Genomic DNA, 15,415 nt, shown 5'->3' on the forward strand with positions numbered 1-15,415 from the left:
CACAGGACACACAACACACAACACAAACCACAAACCACAAGCTATGAAATCACCGATAGCCCTAATTGAGATGGGAATGTTACAATGCTCAACAAACTGGTCAATTCCATGCATTTTGGGACTTACAACTCAACGCACTTTTGTCTGCCAAGTTCTTCTCACTATAGAGAGCTCACGTCGTCCAAGTTGAAGCTGTCATATTGCGAGAGCCTCAAAAAAGCAAACAATCTTGAAGAGAACCACAATTCATCCCACGGCATGTGGAGTAGCGAGCAATTAATCTTTCCTTTTCCTGATTACCGCTGAAAATCAATTTGTTAGTGGTGACGATTGCTGGTCATATCAGGTGATCCTTGTCTTTGAGCTCTTTAACTACTCAACAAACAAGACATGACAAGACGCGGCACGGTTAATGTCCAATGTAATATCCGATGCAATGTAATGTAATGTCATGTCATGATACTCTGTGTGATATGTTGGACGCCAAGACTTCATTTCACAGTCATCTTCCAAAAGGACCTAACACGGAAACAGCAGGAGGAGTTGATTGTGCTTGCTGAATCGCTAGCCGAGGCCAATTACGAGGCCGCGGTTGACTTAAGCGTGATCCGAGATCCAAGACATTTATTAACCTTCCATCCTTGCGCAACCTTACAACTACCAGGTATAACACTATTGCCGGCTCGCTTACGCTGCCATTCGACCGGAAAACAACCCGCCCGCCTTTGTTGAACCTCGCGGGCTTTAGCGATGCAGTTCTGTCAGTTATGATGGACAAATGAGAAGCCAGCATCATCACAGTGCAATGGTTTTTTCAGTACTCGAGGATACTTGACAAGCAAGCCACGGCACTATCGCTTATTAGCCTCGCAAGTCCCCTGCACGTTGGTCCTTCAGAGACGTTATTATTGTATCCAAATGCTCCGCCGTACCCTAGCTTGTCTTACAGCCGACAACGACTTGCGTGTTTTCTGTCTTCATGAGCCTTGATATTCCTTCTTCTTGCTTCTTCCAGTCTGTCACATGCCACGTGGGATCAACTACTAATGCCCACTCGGGAAGAGACGCATGTTGACGCCCGTCGATCATTAACTCAGCTGCTATATCCGTGCGTATGTTGTACGTCAGAGTCTGGAGCTGTCGAGACCTCAAATGCTTCACAAAACACACCGCAATTGACCTGAGGAGAAGAGAGCGTGGATATCAAGTCTTCACGGAGAGCCAGCCGTTTGCAGAAAGGAGGTTTTCGTTCACTGGCGTCGCAGCTACTGCAATACACATCAAGCTCATATTCTCCTGCGAGACCGGTAGATGGAAATCCACACAAGATCATAATCTTTGCGGGCCCATGCTTTGACAGCGCTTGGTAACGCAGCTCTAAGGCTTAGGTGAGGAACGACGCATTATTGAGTCAGTGATAGCCAAGCTGGAGCCAAGAATTAGACGCATAACAGTGCAGTGTTCTGTGTACACGCGAGTCAAGGTATAGTCATGGCTCCGCCGCCATTCTGCTTTTCACGGAGACAGTTCTCTCATGTCAAGCCATCGTCCTGTCTAGAGTCATGTCAGCATTGAGACGAAAATATTCAAGAGCATTCAGCTGGTCAACCTTTTTCGTGTCTTAGAACTCGGGATCTGGCGAAGGGGTTGGTTGAGCGATAATACTGGTCGACACAACAGCTGAAAAAGGCACACGACACAAAAGCAAATATCGCATACCGTGGTGATTTCTGTGGAGAAAATGGGGAGTTGGTTCATTTCGGCTGTCTTTCTGCATATTACGGATAGTCTCTATGCTGTGATTTGAACTCTCTCCTGGTAGTGCTCCGGGAATGACTTGATACCTTGAGCCATCCATCAGTCAAGACTCAATCCATTGCTAGCGTGCGAAGCCTTTTGCAGCTCTCAAGCATTGCCAAACTTGGATCTTACTAGTTTCAAATGATCCGCTATCCCGCGCCGAAACGCCTGTGCTTCCGCCGTGACCACGGAGTCGACGTGGGCGGAATCTGTCGCACCCCGGACCTGTCAACACGGAGACCGGCGTATTTCGGGTCGGCCTGCAAGTCCGGCTGATCTTCTTCGTCAACTCCACGCTTAGGGGTGGCTTCTCCTACCCTACTCTCAGCCAGCCTTTCGAGGCTATCGGCTCCGCCTACCATGAATGGGTCTCAGGAGGTGCAAGCCGGGCACGAAGTCTTTGATAACGGACGATAGAATGTTCACTTTTACAACGAGGAAGTTGATTCTAACGAATACCTGGGTATGCTGGAGCATGTATTCAATGTGGACTCGCTTTTTGCTGATTCATATTGTCTCGATCAGCCAAACAACTCACATATCGCACCATTGTAAGTGAAGATGTCTCACTAGAACCACCTGTTATAGAGTAGTTCAATTCAGCCTAAGGACAGCGTTATCTGGATACGCGTTCGGGCTTGGTTTCGATACCTTGTTGAGATGCTCTGATATTCGGAATACCTTACTCGATTCCTCAGCGAACAAACCTAGAGCGTAAAAGGCCAGTACAAAAGAGAAAACAACCGAGACGACATGAACTCCAGAGATCGCGGAGTCGGAATCAGCATTGCATGCGCTGCCACAGGATATGCCAGTGTCCCGGCCGAGAAGAATCTTGTTGATCGAACCTTTTTCAAGATGCAGTCGAGCGGCGTCTGCGTTTAAAGGACGCGCAGCAAAGAGGGTGTGGTGACAGCTAAGCCCGTGTCGCTGTGCAAAGTACCTGGATTCGGCCATATCTGTACACAACACCGCGTACGCAGGTAAGACGATTAAATTATTATTCAAGCGGGACACCCAATTATTGCATCACTAAGTACAAGGTTGTCATCAACACTCAAGAGGTGTCCAGGGAGGGTTGACAGCGTGAAGATCTTCTGTTATAACAGGACATCTTCATGGAGTTTGTACAGCGACCATCCGTGCTGCAAGACTAATGTGAGCTGCAAGAAATGTCAGGTAGTATTTGACAAGGACCCTGGCAGACATCTGCCTTTGAAAGGCGGGCCGTTGCCGATTTGTGATTCGCGAACATGGATACGAGGCACAGGAAGGCTTGAAAACTTAGTAATTGTGGTCCCGAGAACTTTACAGCTCATATCCTGAGTTGTTCTTACAGTACGGCATGCCAATGTTCGGGCCTCAATGCTTCACGGCAAAAACGCCAGGCAGGAGAATCATCAATGCATGCGACGTAGTGGGCCAGACAAACTACGTAAGAGCCGCTTTTGCCACATCAACGGGCATATGCAGGGCCTGGGAGGAAACAAAAGAGAAAACACGACATCAAAGAGTGACACCAGAAATCGACTGCCACAAAAAAAGCCATCTTCAGCCATGAGCCTCGGGTGTGGACGATGCATCAACGAACCCTTGTCAGGGATCAGGGGTCATTCAACACCCATTGACTATTGAGTCGTGGCCTGGTGACGTCGTGAACAAACTTTACCGTCCTATCAGAAAGCTCTGATCAACAGCAATTGGGGCCTGTGATCTCGATAGCTCACGTTATTCTGACCTCCATTGGACCTTTGCGTCCATCGACGAGTTCATGATTCTAATTATTTCATCAACAAGCAAGCAGATGCATGGGTTTCAAACTCATATCGATGGCCAATGATTGTTCCGCCGCTTTACAATAACGCCTCTATCACAACAAAAGCCTATGTGTCCTGGTGTACTTTGGTTCGCCCTTGAATATCCGTCTCTTTCTGCTTTTAACTAGGTACTATTCCTCCCAGAAGCCAGGGAAAAGGTACTCAACCTTCTTCATAGCCTCGGGATCACGACCAGCTGGCTTGGTCATGAACTTGACAGCTCCTTGAGAGGCACCAGCCCAGTGCGTAGCTTGGACCAGGTCGCTATTCTCGAGTTCAGCAAGTCGATCCAAGACACCCGCTACGAGTCGCTTGGCATTTTCGTTGTTAGCCTTCATGTACTTGATGACCAGCTCGACATTAACATCCTCAAACGAGTGCCAGCAATCATAGTCGGTAGCCATAGCAATCACCTGGTAGGCCAGCTCGGCCTCGCGGGCAAGCTTGGCTTCAGGAAGGGTCGACATGTTGATAACAGATCCTCCCCAGGATCGATACATGTTCGACTCGGCGCGAGTTGAGAACTGCGGCCCCTCTATATTGTTTGTCAGATGATACTCAGGTAGGTTGGCAATTCTTCTTCAACTGGGTTCTTACCCATTACAATGACTGTGCCCTTCTCGTGCAAGACGACGCCGTCACCCTCCATATGAGCTGCACAAGCCTTGACCACCTTGGCAAGACCTGCATCGAAAGGGTCGGCAAAGCCAACATGTCCAACTACACCACCCTCAAAGAAGGTAAAGGGACGGACACCTTTTGTGCGATCAATGACCTGGTCCGGGACTACAAAGTCCATAGGCTTGATCTCCTCTTGCAAGGAGCCGACGGCGGAGAAGGCAATGACGGATCTAACACCGATATGTCGTAGAGCAGCGATGTTTGCGCGATTCGGGACCTCGTGAGGAGCAAACTGATGGTGGATACCATGTCGAGCAAGGAAAGCGACGTAGCCACCCTTGTGGGAGAGGATCTGAATCGGCGAGGCCGGGGGTCCCCAAGGTGTAATGGGGTTGAGAGCAGCGACGGGTTCGAAGCCTTCGAGTTGGCCGAGACCAGTACCGCCAATCACGGCGATATGGACAGGCTCTATGAGGGTGAGGTGAGAATCAGTATTGCGCCTCTATTGATAGATACGGACGGATAGTCTACGCACTGTCGAAAGTAGTGGGGAGGTCACTCATATTGACGAATTGAAACCGAGATTAAGTAGTTGGAGCAAAGACTTGGAACGTCGATGAGAAGGGGAGGTTATCGTCGTCGCGAAGAAATATCTGCCGCGTCTTGTCTAGTCCTCAGCCAGCGCAACTTGGAACTACCCCGCCGCCATGACCAAGCTTACGTGCTTGGACAGCGGTGGGATGGAGGGGTCGTGGACCCTTGGGAGCTCTGCCATTGGTTGGCACATTTGAAGATATCAATCAAATCTTTGGCATGAGATTGATTGTCACCTCATAGTACTCTGTATTCTGTAAATACTTGACCAGTCACTGCATCGTCTTGGGATCAGCCAACAAAGGTCGTTCCGAAAAGGCGTCCCAGGGTGAATCAACAGTACTTCGATAGAGTAGTTTGCGTTTTCATGAATCTGTCTTTGCTAGATCTGCTGTGTTGGTGTTTTGTTCCTTCAAGAGGCCTGTGTTACCATTGGTTTGGCGGGGTTGAGTTATCTTTCACACTCAGTTAATATTTCACTTTCTCGACATTGACCCATCGAAAACATTTATAATTTGACGATGGAGCTGGGTCTTCTCTATCTTTTTCTGTTAATCTAAAAAAACTTAAATGCAGCCTCAAAATTCGTAGTCTCACATTTATTTGCCTTCCTCATCCTCTTTCTTATGCTGACCAAGCCGGCCAAAATTTTCCGACCTAGCTCCGCCAAAATTTAGCCCACCAGAACCTCACCCACCAAATACAGCCACAACGCTACATACGTACTTATCACATCGACTATCAACGACTGTATATGGATGTCATGACGAGAAATGATAAAATGACGCGACTTCCCGACAACGCAAATCTGCTGAACGAGGCTCATGAGAATGGTCCTGATGAAACCATCGAGGAGCGATGCTTCGCTGCCGCCCTCGTCTGTCTTGAAGGCCACTACACTCAGTCTCCTCCCATGGGTCCTCAGACAGCAGCCAAAGTCAGCTCCATGATCACAAAAACATTAGAAAAAACACATACAATACGCAAGGCTCGGTAAGTCTCAGCCTCCGTATTCTACGCGAATCTCATCACTAACGAGCGTGCAGCGAAGCCATCTCAAGAAATGTGGCGATCTGGATCTGGCTCACAAGAATTTTTGCTGCTGCCATACCCAGCCTCACCACACGATCTGTAGGGCCGCTGTCGAGCCTCAACGATCCGGAGAAGGGCGTCACTCCTCAGGAGAGCACTGCCTTGATTGTTATGAACCATGCGACAATTAAGGAGGACATAGCCACTCTCATCAAGCTTATGCATATTGCGAGGAATCTTCTCGTGAATGCTGAGCCCGAAGTGCCGCAAGACATCTGCGCGGCGGTTCACTTTGATCAAATGGTCTATCAGACAATCATTCTCTGTGTCAACGTAACGAGTAAGGGCTACGACGGAGAGATTCTTGATGAGAACCAGAGATTAAAGCTCGGTGATGTCACAGAACTATGTAGGTATCCGTGATGCCGAAACATACTGGTAAACTAACAAACAACCTAGACAAAAAGCTGCTGGTAACATCGTTACAGCAAGCCCACAACTGGACGGCCAAACACGACAGGAACAAGATGTCTTTCTGGTTTGATGTTCTATTTGATGATGACGGTGCGCTTTCGGGCCCCGAGGAGAGTCTAGGCGATGGTTCAGGCTTCCGGCCAGACGTGGCAAAGCGACAGGTCCAGCACTGGCTCGATAGGAACTCCAAGCTATGCGACACTGCCAGGAAGCTGCTTAAAGATTACGCCCAGAACCAAGCCTCAAAACCGCCCGGCAACCTCGCTCCGATTCGACCACTGGCTTGGAACTGGCTTCCAGATGGCTCTGTGGATGTTCCTGGAGATGTTGCCAATACCGAGGAGAAGATCAACCCAGTATGGAAGCCTGATGAGACGGATAAATTCGAACAAGACCGTGCATATGGGCGCGTCTCGAGAGAAGTTGATACCTGGTGGCTGAACGCCCGCGATCCAAATTATGAAGAATGGCTCGTCCTGATGCCATCTGTGGAATTTGCTCAGAGCCGCTTGGAACATTGCCGCAATAACCTCGTGCATCGATACGCTCACTCTTGTGGAACAGACCACTCTCCGCCACCGGGTGTTGTTGAGGAGGAAGAGCTCTCGGAACACGAGCATTGCCATCACTGTGAACACGACGATCATGAGCATGAACATGAGCATGAGCATGAGCACCATCACGATCATCACCATGATCATCACCACGAGTGTAACCATGGCCATGATCATCACCACGACCATGACCACGACCACGAAGATGACCATGAGTGTGTATGCCAATGTGATCACGACCATGACCATGACCACGATCACGATCATCACCACCATCACCATCATGATCATGATCATGAGTATGCTCACGACTACGTGGAGGATATTATGGACGAAGAAGACGCCGATGATGACGAATCCTATGGAGAGGGACCACTGACCGGCCTGCTAACAGAAGTGCCCAACATTTTGGATCCCAAACAGATCGAGGCTCTGCACATGATTGTCAAGTCATGCATTTTGGACAACGCCGGTTCAGGGTTGACTCGAGCAGGCGAGAATCTTCAGAAGACCCGATGTCGCATGTTCCTGGCTCTTGACTGCGGAAAGAGTCTCCTTAGAGAGATGCTAGTCTTCATTGCGGTCTGGGAGAAGGATGAGCAGTCACTCATCTTCCAGGTCACGACTCAGATTGTGGAAGCCCTTCATCACAGCGCCTTGATTCCATATGCTTGGAACTCACTGCGTATTCCGAAGGATATCATCTCGCCCGCTCAGACAGTCCTTCTACGACTTGTCAACCACATGTTCAGAGCTCGAATAAACAACTCAGCTTCTCAGGAGGCCAAGGACAATACCCGTGACATCAAGCTTGTTCATTTCTTCTTGAGTTTCTTCCGAAGCCGCATTGTCCCCGAATGTGCCGCTCTCATGCATCTTCAAGCTCAAATTCGGGAAGAGAACTGCGACCCATCCGAGTTCCCCGTGGATAGCTGGGATATGGAACGTGCCAAGGATGGCCTGGCCCAGTACCTCGACTTTCTCACGACCGTTGCCGAGATGCTGGACACTCGGGCGAAACTGATCGAGTGGGAGGCTATCTACGATCTTATCACGATCTTGACTGGATTGGAGGCTGGAGTGCCCAAGAAGCCTCTTATCGAAATCCCCAAGCGATCACCCCGAAATGATAATGACGGCAACCCTATGGTTGAGCGACCATACGCTGCAGCAGATGATGGACATCCCCCGTCACCGCCACCGCCTCCCATGCAGGAGCCAGCGCACAAGTTCCCCTGGTCCGGAATCAAAGGGCAAATCTTTACCATTATAGCCACTCTCTTACAACCACCTCAAGGTCAGAGCAGCCCTGGAAACCCTGATGTGCAGATGCAGATGGTAAAGTATAACGGAATTGTGCCTCTTCTGAACTGCTGCGCCTACGATGACCACAACCCGTATGCCAAGGAGCGAGTGACGATTTGTCTCAAGTGGCTGCTGGACGGCTGTGAAGCTGCCAATAACTTCTTCCGTGAACTTGTCAACCTCTCACCACCACCAAACCTTCGACCTGCTCCTGGCGGTACCACCGTGTCGACAATAAGAGTTGATGGTATCCAAGGCGAAGTCAAGGTGCAGGTCCGCTCGAGTACGTCTGCACCGGGCGAACAGGAGACTACTGACATTGTGGACGGAGCTGGCAGAATTGATCTCAACCAACCAAGTGGACGAGGTAGTATTGAAGATGATTTTATGGCATGAATGCCTAGGCAATTTTTATGGAAAACATGTGAGACTTATTACATGGTATGGAGGCTAGCATAGCGCAGGGTGTCTGGACAAAAGGGTAGTTGAGACTTTGGCATTTGTGAAACTTCTCAATCAGAAGGGAGTTTAACTCGAGGGATGGGGTTTTTGGCTGAGTTTCTGATTATTACATACGGCTGGAGTTTGGACAAATATGTAAAAGTTGTGCTTGTCAGGGATATCTGGGCTTGAACTTCACATAGTTTATTATCAACAAAAGTAAAGCTCTTGATTCGTTGCTTTCTAGTCATGTTGGATAAGTATTACACAGAACATTAAGCATGGTTCAGAGGTAACAACACATATCCCCATCCAGTCATGATCGGCGACAACAGAAGCCTTTGGGCTATCAAGAAAATATCAAACTGTTCACGCTTGGATAGGCAGCATTTGCCTTCCAATGTGAAAAGCTTTCTAGGCTAAGGACATTCATTATCTGAGCAGTCGAGAATCCCTGGAGTTTCTACGTCAAGTGCTATTCCTACCGGTACGAGTATCGAAGGGCATCTAGCCTATATTCTACACGGAACGAGTATCTTTTGATTCGTGCTAATGACCTCTGGCCTGTCCCAATGGGTATAATATACACTATCCAGTTAAAAGTTCTTATAAAATCACTCTTTAACTAATCGGTCCTCCCTATTTGCCCTCAAAGCGACGGCAAGCGGAGAATGACAGAAAGACCCTGAGTTGGCTTAATGTCTCTGCAAGATCAGAAGTTCCCGAAGTTATGACCCTCAGCTAAGCACCGTCCCACCCTTTGGTAAACGTAGACAGACCCCCAGAGCCTGACTCTTTGGAGCGTCCCCCATATCAAAATCCCGACACTGGCGGCTTCATAGGCAACGCATGGGACATGTGTTTCAAATACACCTTTGTTAAAGCCTGTCAGGAAGCCCCGTAGTGTAGTGAAACCCGCATCTCAAGCTATGCTTTGAACAACGACCAATGAACAAAGACAATATATGGGATCTGGCTTCAGAAGCCCGTTGTTTACACAAGGGTCCAGTCAGGGTATAGCCAACGCACTTACACGACGGCTCTCTGTCAGTCTCTGAAAAAAGTTTCCTTGGTAGGCTTAGATCATCGACACCACGTAGCGGTATCCACTAACTGGAGTTTACATTGAATATATTTATTAGTAAAATCATCAAGTTCTCTCTTGAGCTGATACCTCTGACCCTCTCTTGATCAAGTCGTTGAAGCAATCGCCAAGTTCTGACACGAAATTTTATTTGCGCCTTTACCAAGTTTGGCAGTGACAGGAAACGTCGGAGACCCATTTTGCTATTCCCTGACTTGATTTTTGGGTTTTTGGGCATCAGTGTACAGTAAAAGTACAGTGTTGATTTGACCTGTCAAACCCTTGGCTCGATCTTGTGGCATGACAGGGAGGCCTGGAGATCGAGACAAGGATTGTCGGTTGATATGGGACAATCATAGACAAATGCCGGCTGAAAAGGAAATCCTGTTGGTTCAGAATGTTTATTGTATGTGTTTCCATGATCTGATATGGCTGACAGATCATCCACAACATCCCTCGATACTGTCTTTTACTGCAATTCGTCGTGATTCCACACACCTCAGACTCAGGCCCTCGTGACCATCTTGCCTGGCCCATCACATCAAGAACCCACTAAGCCAAACAAATCAAATCAAATGTATGTGTACTCCTCAAGCGCCTAACAGGGTATGCTCGTGCCTCAAAGCATTTTTTAATAACAAACAAAACTGTCTCTTCCTGACCCACGCTGCTGTACTATACAAGCCCGAGCTTGATTTCCAGCAAATGAAATCTAAAAATCCAAAAGTCTTACATGGGGGCGTAAATCATCAAACTATGATAAGAAAAGACCAAGACATAGGGAACAAAATAACAACGCTTAACCATTTGTTCTAGTGAAAAGACCTGAACACCTTAAAGTGCTTCCGAAATAAGGAGCCGTAAATGTGTTGACTGAAAAGAAGTAGTATGCTAATGCGGAGGGTATCCTGAATCTTTCATAAATGCCTTGAAGCAGAGAGATACCGGAACTGGGTGAGCACTCCAAGACCAAAAAAGTGTCTGGAGTGAGTGCAATTCGGACAAGAATGTCGGAGACAGCTGGTAGACCAGGTTTGTATGCCGATAGATGTAAGGAGTTGGTGTCGTTATGGGATTTCATGACAGGGAGAGCCCCTGCTTTCGTTGCGCGGCGTTGTATAGATCGCGTCGCCGGTAGTTAAGCGGTTGAGACTATCAATCCGTGTTGTCAAATCGTCGTCGGGAGCGTTGTCAAATGCTGCAGGATGGTGGTTGGCTTGACAACTCAATCCATCTCGCTCAGGAAGCCGATACAGTAACGGCGGCCAGTTTCATCGACAGGAACGGGGATTATGGTGAGTAGGTTGTTAAACGGCTGGCCGTATTTCTTGTAGTTGGTGACGGGGATCTGGATCTCCCTTCCAGCATAGACGGCCTGACGCATGCGGTGTGAAGCGACCTTGTCCGAACCCTTCCTGTCGAGGGCCCGTTCTTGTCCTGGCGGTGCTTGGAGGAAGCGGCAATTTCGGCCAAGAACCTCACGAGCCATGTATCCAGTGAGTTCGGAGAAAGAGTCAGAAACATAGATAACAGGGGCATCGGCCTGGCCCATATCGCACACGACAAGAGCGACAGAACAGTCCACTGGACCAAGAACAACTTGAGGGTTTGGTCGGCCCATGACACGGAACTGGTTCTTTGTTAGTGACCTGTGGGCAGAGTAGTGCGGTGTAAGTCGACTCACCAAGATGGACATGATGTCGATACCACTGGGAGCGTAGAGACCAGGGTAGATGACGGGATCTTGAACTCGGCGCCAGGTACCTGCAGAGTTTACTGTGCCGTCAACGTTGAAGGAACCCTCTTGAGGAAACTCGTACTATGAAAGTCAATGGGTGCCGCTTTGAAAGAAGATCACTTTAAAAACCTACATTTAGAGCATTGACCTCCCAGGGATTCATAGCTGAAACTGTCTTGGACGCCATGGCTGAACAGTGAGGAGAGGGTGAGCGTGATGATGGAAACCCCAGAGGTAGTGTTGCAGAGATGGTACGCATGGAAGCTGTCATGTCGAGGATAACAGGAGATATGAGTAAGGTGATATATAGGCCCAGGCCCCTGTGTCCGCAGCTAAGGTAGCACCAGAATAAACGCGGTCAGGTATGACGGAGTCAGTCAGCAGCGTTGCAATATGTTGGAGTCGTCAGGTATCAGTCGGATAGAAAAGCTGGAAGCGGATAGGATGTAAGTTTGAGGGATGGATGAACTGACAGGTAAGCGAGGAGGGACTCGTGGAGCGTCCAGGATGCGGCTGGATAGTTATCCCAGATGAGGCCCCAGAAGAGAGTCAGACTTGTCAGGGAATAACCGTGCGGGCGGAGCTTTCAGAGGTTTCCAAATGCGAATGCAAATCGTGATGGACCCTGAAGGCGAATTGACAGAGACGGCTGATGCTTTGGGGGTGTGGATGATGACGATCTGGTGTGGGTATAGTCTTTATATTGTAGTGTGCTGTTTATGGTGATGAACTGCTGCGGCTGCTGTCGGGGTCAACTAGTGCGTATTTGACTGAGAATGAGGAAATCATTTTCTTGTATCGATGGCTATATTTGAGCATAATTTGTACCTTTTCTTGCGTCCCGGGGGCTTGCAATACAGCCTCATATTTGCTTCGATAGACAGCCAACAGTGGTTGAATGGCATTGAAAGAGGGGTCTGGATCACTCAACAAGGTGTATGCGTAATACGAATGGGTAGGGGTAAAGAAACCCAATTCGTAGGGGCTCAGTCGATTGGTTGAGAGTGCTCGATTCTCATGGTCCCCGAGCAGTTGAAGAGATCGCCAGCAACTGTCTTCAGACACAAGATCGGTACTCATCGACCAGGGTCTCCACTTTAGTCTTGAATCGACCTGTCAGATTAGTGAAACGTAAGGGTACGTACTGCTGAGATCGCTGAGTACTTTGAACTAGGCCTCTGGATCGGTGCAATGAGTGTACACTCACTATCTCGTCGTTGGCAGTTTTCATTGTAAATGAAGCCAATACAGTGTCTCTCAGTATCTTTCGGATTTATTATAGATTGTTATTTTTTGTTTGTTGTTTGTTTCTTCTTGGCGTTTCAAATCGATTATCAGATGCAATAGATGTTGATAGCTCCCGGGTTGTTTTTTGTTGTTGCTTTTGTCTGCCCGCCAACACGATGACTTCCTAGAGCATCGACGATGCTGATTACCGATCCAGCAAACTGCCAACAGCAACATTTGCCGGCCTGGACTCGACTGATCTGGACCCTCCTCGCTAATAAGCAACACATATGCGTATGTGTATGCGTAGTTGACGAGCCTTGGCCCATTTCACGAGCAACCGTCTTTTGCATGATCGATGCTGTAGCCGATGCACGATGAACAGGTCCAATATGAGAAAGAGTTTGTTTCGTGTTGAGGCGCGATGGCTTGCTAAGGCTTCGATGTGTGGAACCGAGCCTTGGTTGCCGCGATCAAGTACAAGCACATTGGAGGCTTCCGTCTCCCCGCCCGCCCTATTTTCGTTTGTCTCCGATTGAAGACAAACGCCTGAGACAAGGATCTCACTGGTCGGTTTTCGCTAAAGACTGTAGACATCGAAAAGTGCATCGAGTGGTTGGAGAAGAGCAATGCGCCATGTCATGTCCATGTCCATGTCCATTACACCGTGCCTGGCCCTGGGGGTTTAGACCTCTACCATCGTCACCGGTCACGCTGAGTGGGTAGTGAGCATCTCCTCTGAAGCTGTAATTGACGTTGATGCATTGCTGTGTCTATCATCAATTGGTCGCTATTGTTGTGATTTATATTTGTCTATTACTGATCGCCATTTGAAGGGCTACTCGCTATCAATATCTGATAATTGATTCTCGGTATCCCCTTCATTTTGTCAGGGCAATATCAATGACGCTGCGATTTCAGGTTTCAGAGGGAGGGACCCTGATTGACATCGATTCCAACCATTGTCCAGATCGACAGGCGCTTGGTTTGGACCCCTGCTCTCTTCGGTTCGCTCGCAAAATATGTCACATTGTCGTCTTTGACTTTGTGAAACCCAACTCATCGAGATGCCCTTCCAATATCAGTGAAGCAGCACTGCCGTTGGGCTCCTACCAATCAAAACCACAGCCTTTCAAAAGGTTGTAATAACATGGGGCATTGAAGAAGGTACGTTGAATTATAGGTGTGCAAGCGTTACTGTGATTTACCTTACCTGTCTGTGGTTTGCTAGGAAAGAATAGCAAAAGCCTCTTCACAACAATGTATACTAGCCTGCCAGCTTAGACTTTTACAATAGGTACCTTGACTGCCTTGCTCAGATACACAGCAGCTTGTGACAGCAATAAAACTCCAAAATAAAGGAACTAGTGGTGAGGTCTAGGGTAAGCGATACGCTCCGGACGGACCCACTCACCCAAGTCGCGACTCCTTTCAATTAACGCGTGTCACGTTGCTAACAAAGACTACACTCCACTCACTGACAGCTTAAACATCAATACAATCTTCAATTGATTATACAGCTGCCATATCAAGATTTCAACATGTCTCGAAGAGGTAACAACCGCACTGGCAATTCATCTACAGAGTTACCTGAGTACGAACCACCAGCATGTCCACTCACCGACGCAGCTCGTCGCAAGTTGCACGACCTGTCAAACACCCGCTCAATAGTCGCATATCAACAGCAAATCAACGAATCTGTCCGTCTACTTGGCTTTAGCGTTAGCGATATACACGAAAGATTGCGCGTACAGCGTGAGGAGTTAGCCCGCCAAAAAGTCAGAAGAGAGGAGAGGGGGACAGAGAAATCTGAGGAAGAGCAACGCCTTGAAGCTCATCTTCCCGAGTTCGAGGAGCGCATTAACACGTTGACTGCGGCATCGGAACAGGCTATTCGTGATATGATTGACCGAAGAGCCGAATTGGAAGACGAAGACGTCATATTCAGCGATCTGTATGACACGGTTAGTACAGAAGCCACTCAGCAAAGACAAGTGGAGGCCCAACGAGGCGAGCACGACGACGAGCAGGAGCCGCTGGCTGCAACAAGCATACTCGAAGCCTACAAAGTCCTGCGCCAGAAGAAAGACACCGAATATACAAAAATGTCCGTCCACCAGCGTTACGCTCTTAATAACGACTACGCCGGCTTCAAAAAGCTGTGGCACGACGCAATGGCTGGCGATGAGGGACCTCCGCTCCCGGATGCCTCGCGCTGGTTTACTCCCGATGGCGAGCCTATCATGAGCGGAGCTGTCTCAGGGGCGGGTGCCGGGGGCGGAGACGACGACGATGATATTGCTGTTGAGCGCGAGGTCAAGAGCATTAACTGTCCTTTGACATTACAGCCCATGAAAGATCCTTACACCAGCCGAAACTGCAAACACACATTCGAGAAGGCCGCCCTGCTCGAGTATTTACCCATGCGAGGAGAATCTCAATGTCCGCAGGCGGGATGCTCACAGGTCGGTTCACTCTCCATCATCCAAGCACTGTTGACTAACGTGGTGTACAGAAATTCACACGTGCGCGATTCGACCATGAGTTCTTCCAGGACCAAGCCATGGCGCGCCGTATCAAACGTGTTCGTCTGGCACAGCAGCAGCAGGAAATGATGGATGAAGATGATGACGGCGACGGCGATGACGAACTTCGAGTTAGAGGCTCACAAGCCGCCCCCGGAAGATCGCTCAAGAGGGAGAAGAGAGGAGAATGACCGCGGTGTTAG

The 15,415-nt window shown here is 48.8% G+C and overlaps 4 protein-coding genes across 4 annotated transcripts; 2 read left to right on the top strand and 2 right to left on the bottom strand.

The window, feature by feature from the left end:
- Positions 1-3,748: 3,748 nt before the first annotated feature.
- On the bottom strand, positions 3,749-4,801 carry BKA55DRAFT_590509 (nucleoside phosphorylase domain-containing protein; the record flags this gene model as incomplete). The annotated part of the gene is made up of 3 exons (XM_046195104.1): positions 3,749-4,152; positions 4,215-4,706; positions 4,774-4,801. 3 exons carry the CDS (start codon positions 4,799-4,801, stop codon positions 3,749-3,751), a joined length of 924 nt encoding a protein of 307 aa, XP_046053869.1.
- Positions 4,802-5,613: 812 nt separating this feature from the next.
- On the top strand, positions 5,614-9,542 carry BKA55DRAFT_685613 (uncharacterized protein; the record flags this gene model as incomplete). Its single annotated transcript, XM_046198821.1, has 4 exons — positions 5,614-5,825; positions 5,879-6,273; positions 6,324-8,480; positions 9,412-9,542. The coding sequence occupies 4 exons, from the start codon at positions 5,614-5,616 to the stop codon at positions 9,540-9,542; spliced, it is 2,895 nt and encodes a 964-aa protein (XP_046053870.1).
- Positions 9,543-10,947: 1,405 nt separating this feature from the next.
- BKA55DRAFT_535084 (uncharacterized protein) lies at positions 10,948-11,647 on the bottom strand (the record flags this gene model as incomplete). Its single annotated transcript, XM_046189666.1, has 3 exons — positions 10,948-11,352; positions 11,407-11,541; positions 11,594-11,647. 3 exons carry the CDS (start codon positions 11,645-11,647, stop codon positions 10,948-10,950), a joined length of 594 nt encoding a protein of 197 aa, XP_046053871.1.
- Positions 11,648-14,228: 2,581 nt separating this feature from the next.
- On the top strand, positions 14,229-15,403 carry BKA55DRAFT_502955 (zinc-finger of the MIZ type in Nse subunit-domain-containing protein; the record flags this gene model as incomplete). Its single annotated transcript, XM_046186966.1, has 2 exons — positions 14,229-15,152; positions 15,203-15,403. 2 exons carry the CDS (start codon positions 14,229-14,231, stop codon positions 15,401-15,403), a joined length of 1,125 nt encoding a protein of 374 aa, XP_046053872.1.
- Between the last annotated feature and the right edge of the window lie 12 nt (positions 15,404-15,415).

This window comes from Fusarium redolens (assembly GCF_020744475.1).
Source record: "Fusarium redolens strain MPI-CAGE-AT-0023 chromosome Unknown BKA55scaffold_3, whole genome shotgun sequence".
Taxonomy (NCBI): Eukaryota; Fungi; Ascomycota; class Sordariomycetes; order Hypocreales; family Nectriaceae; genus Fusarium; species Fusarium redolens.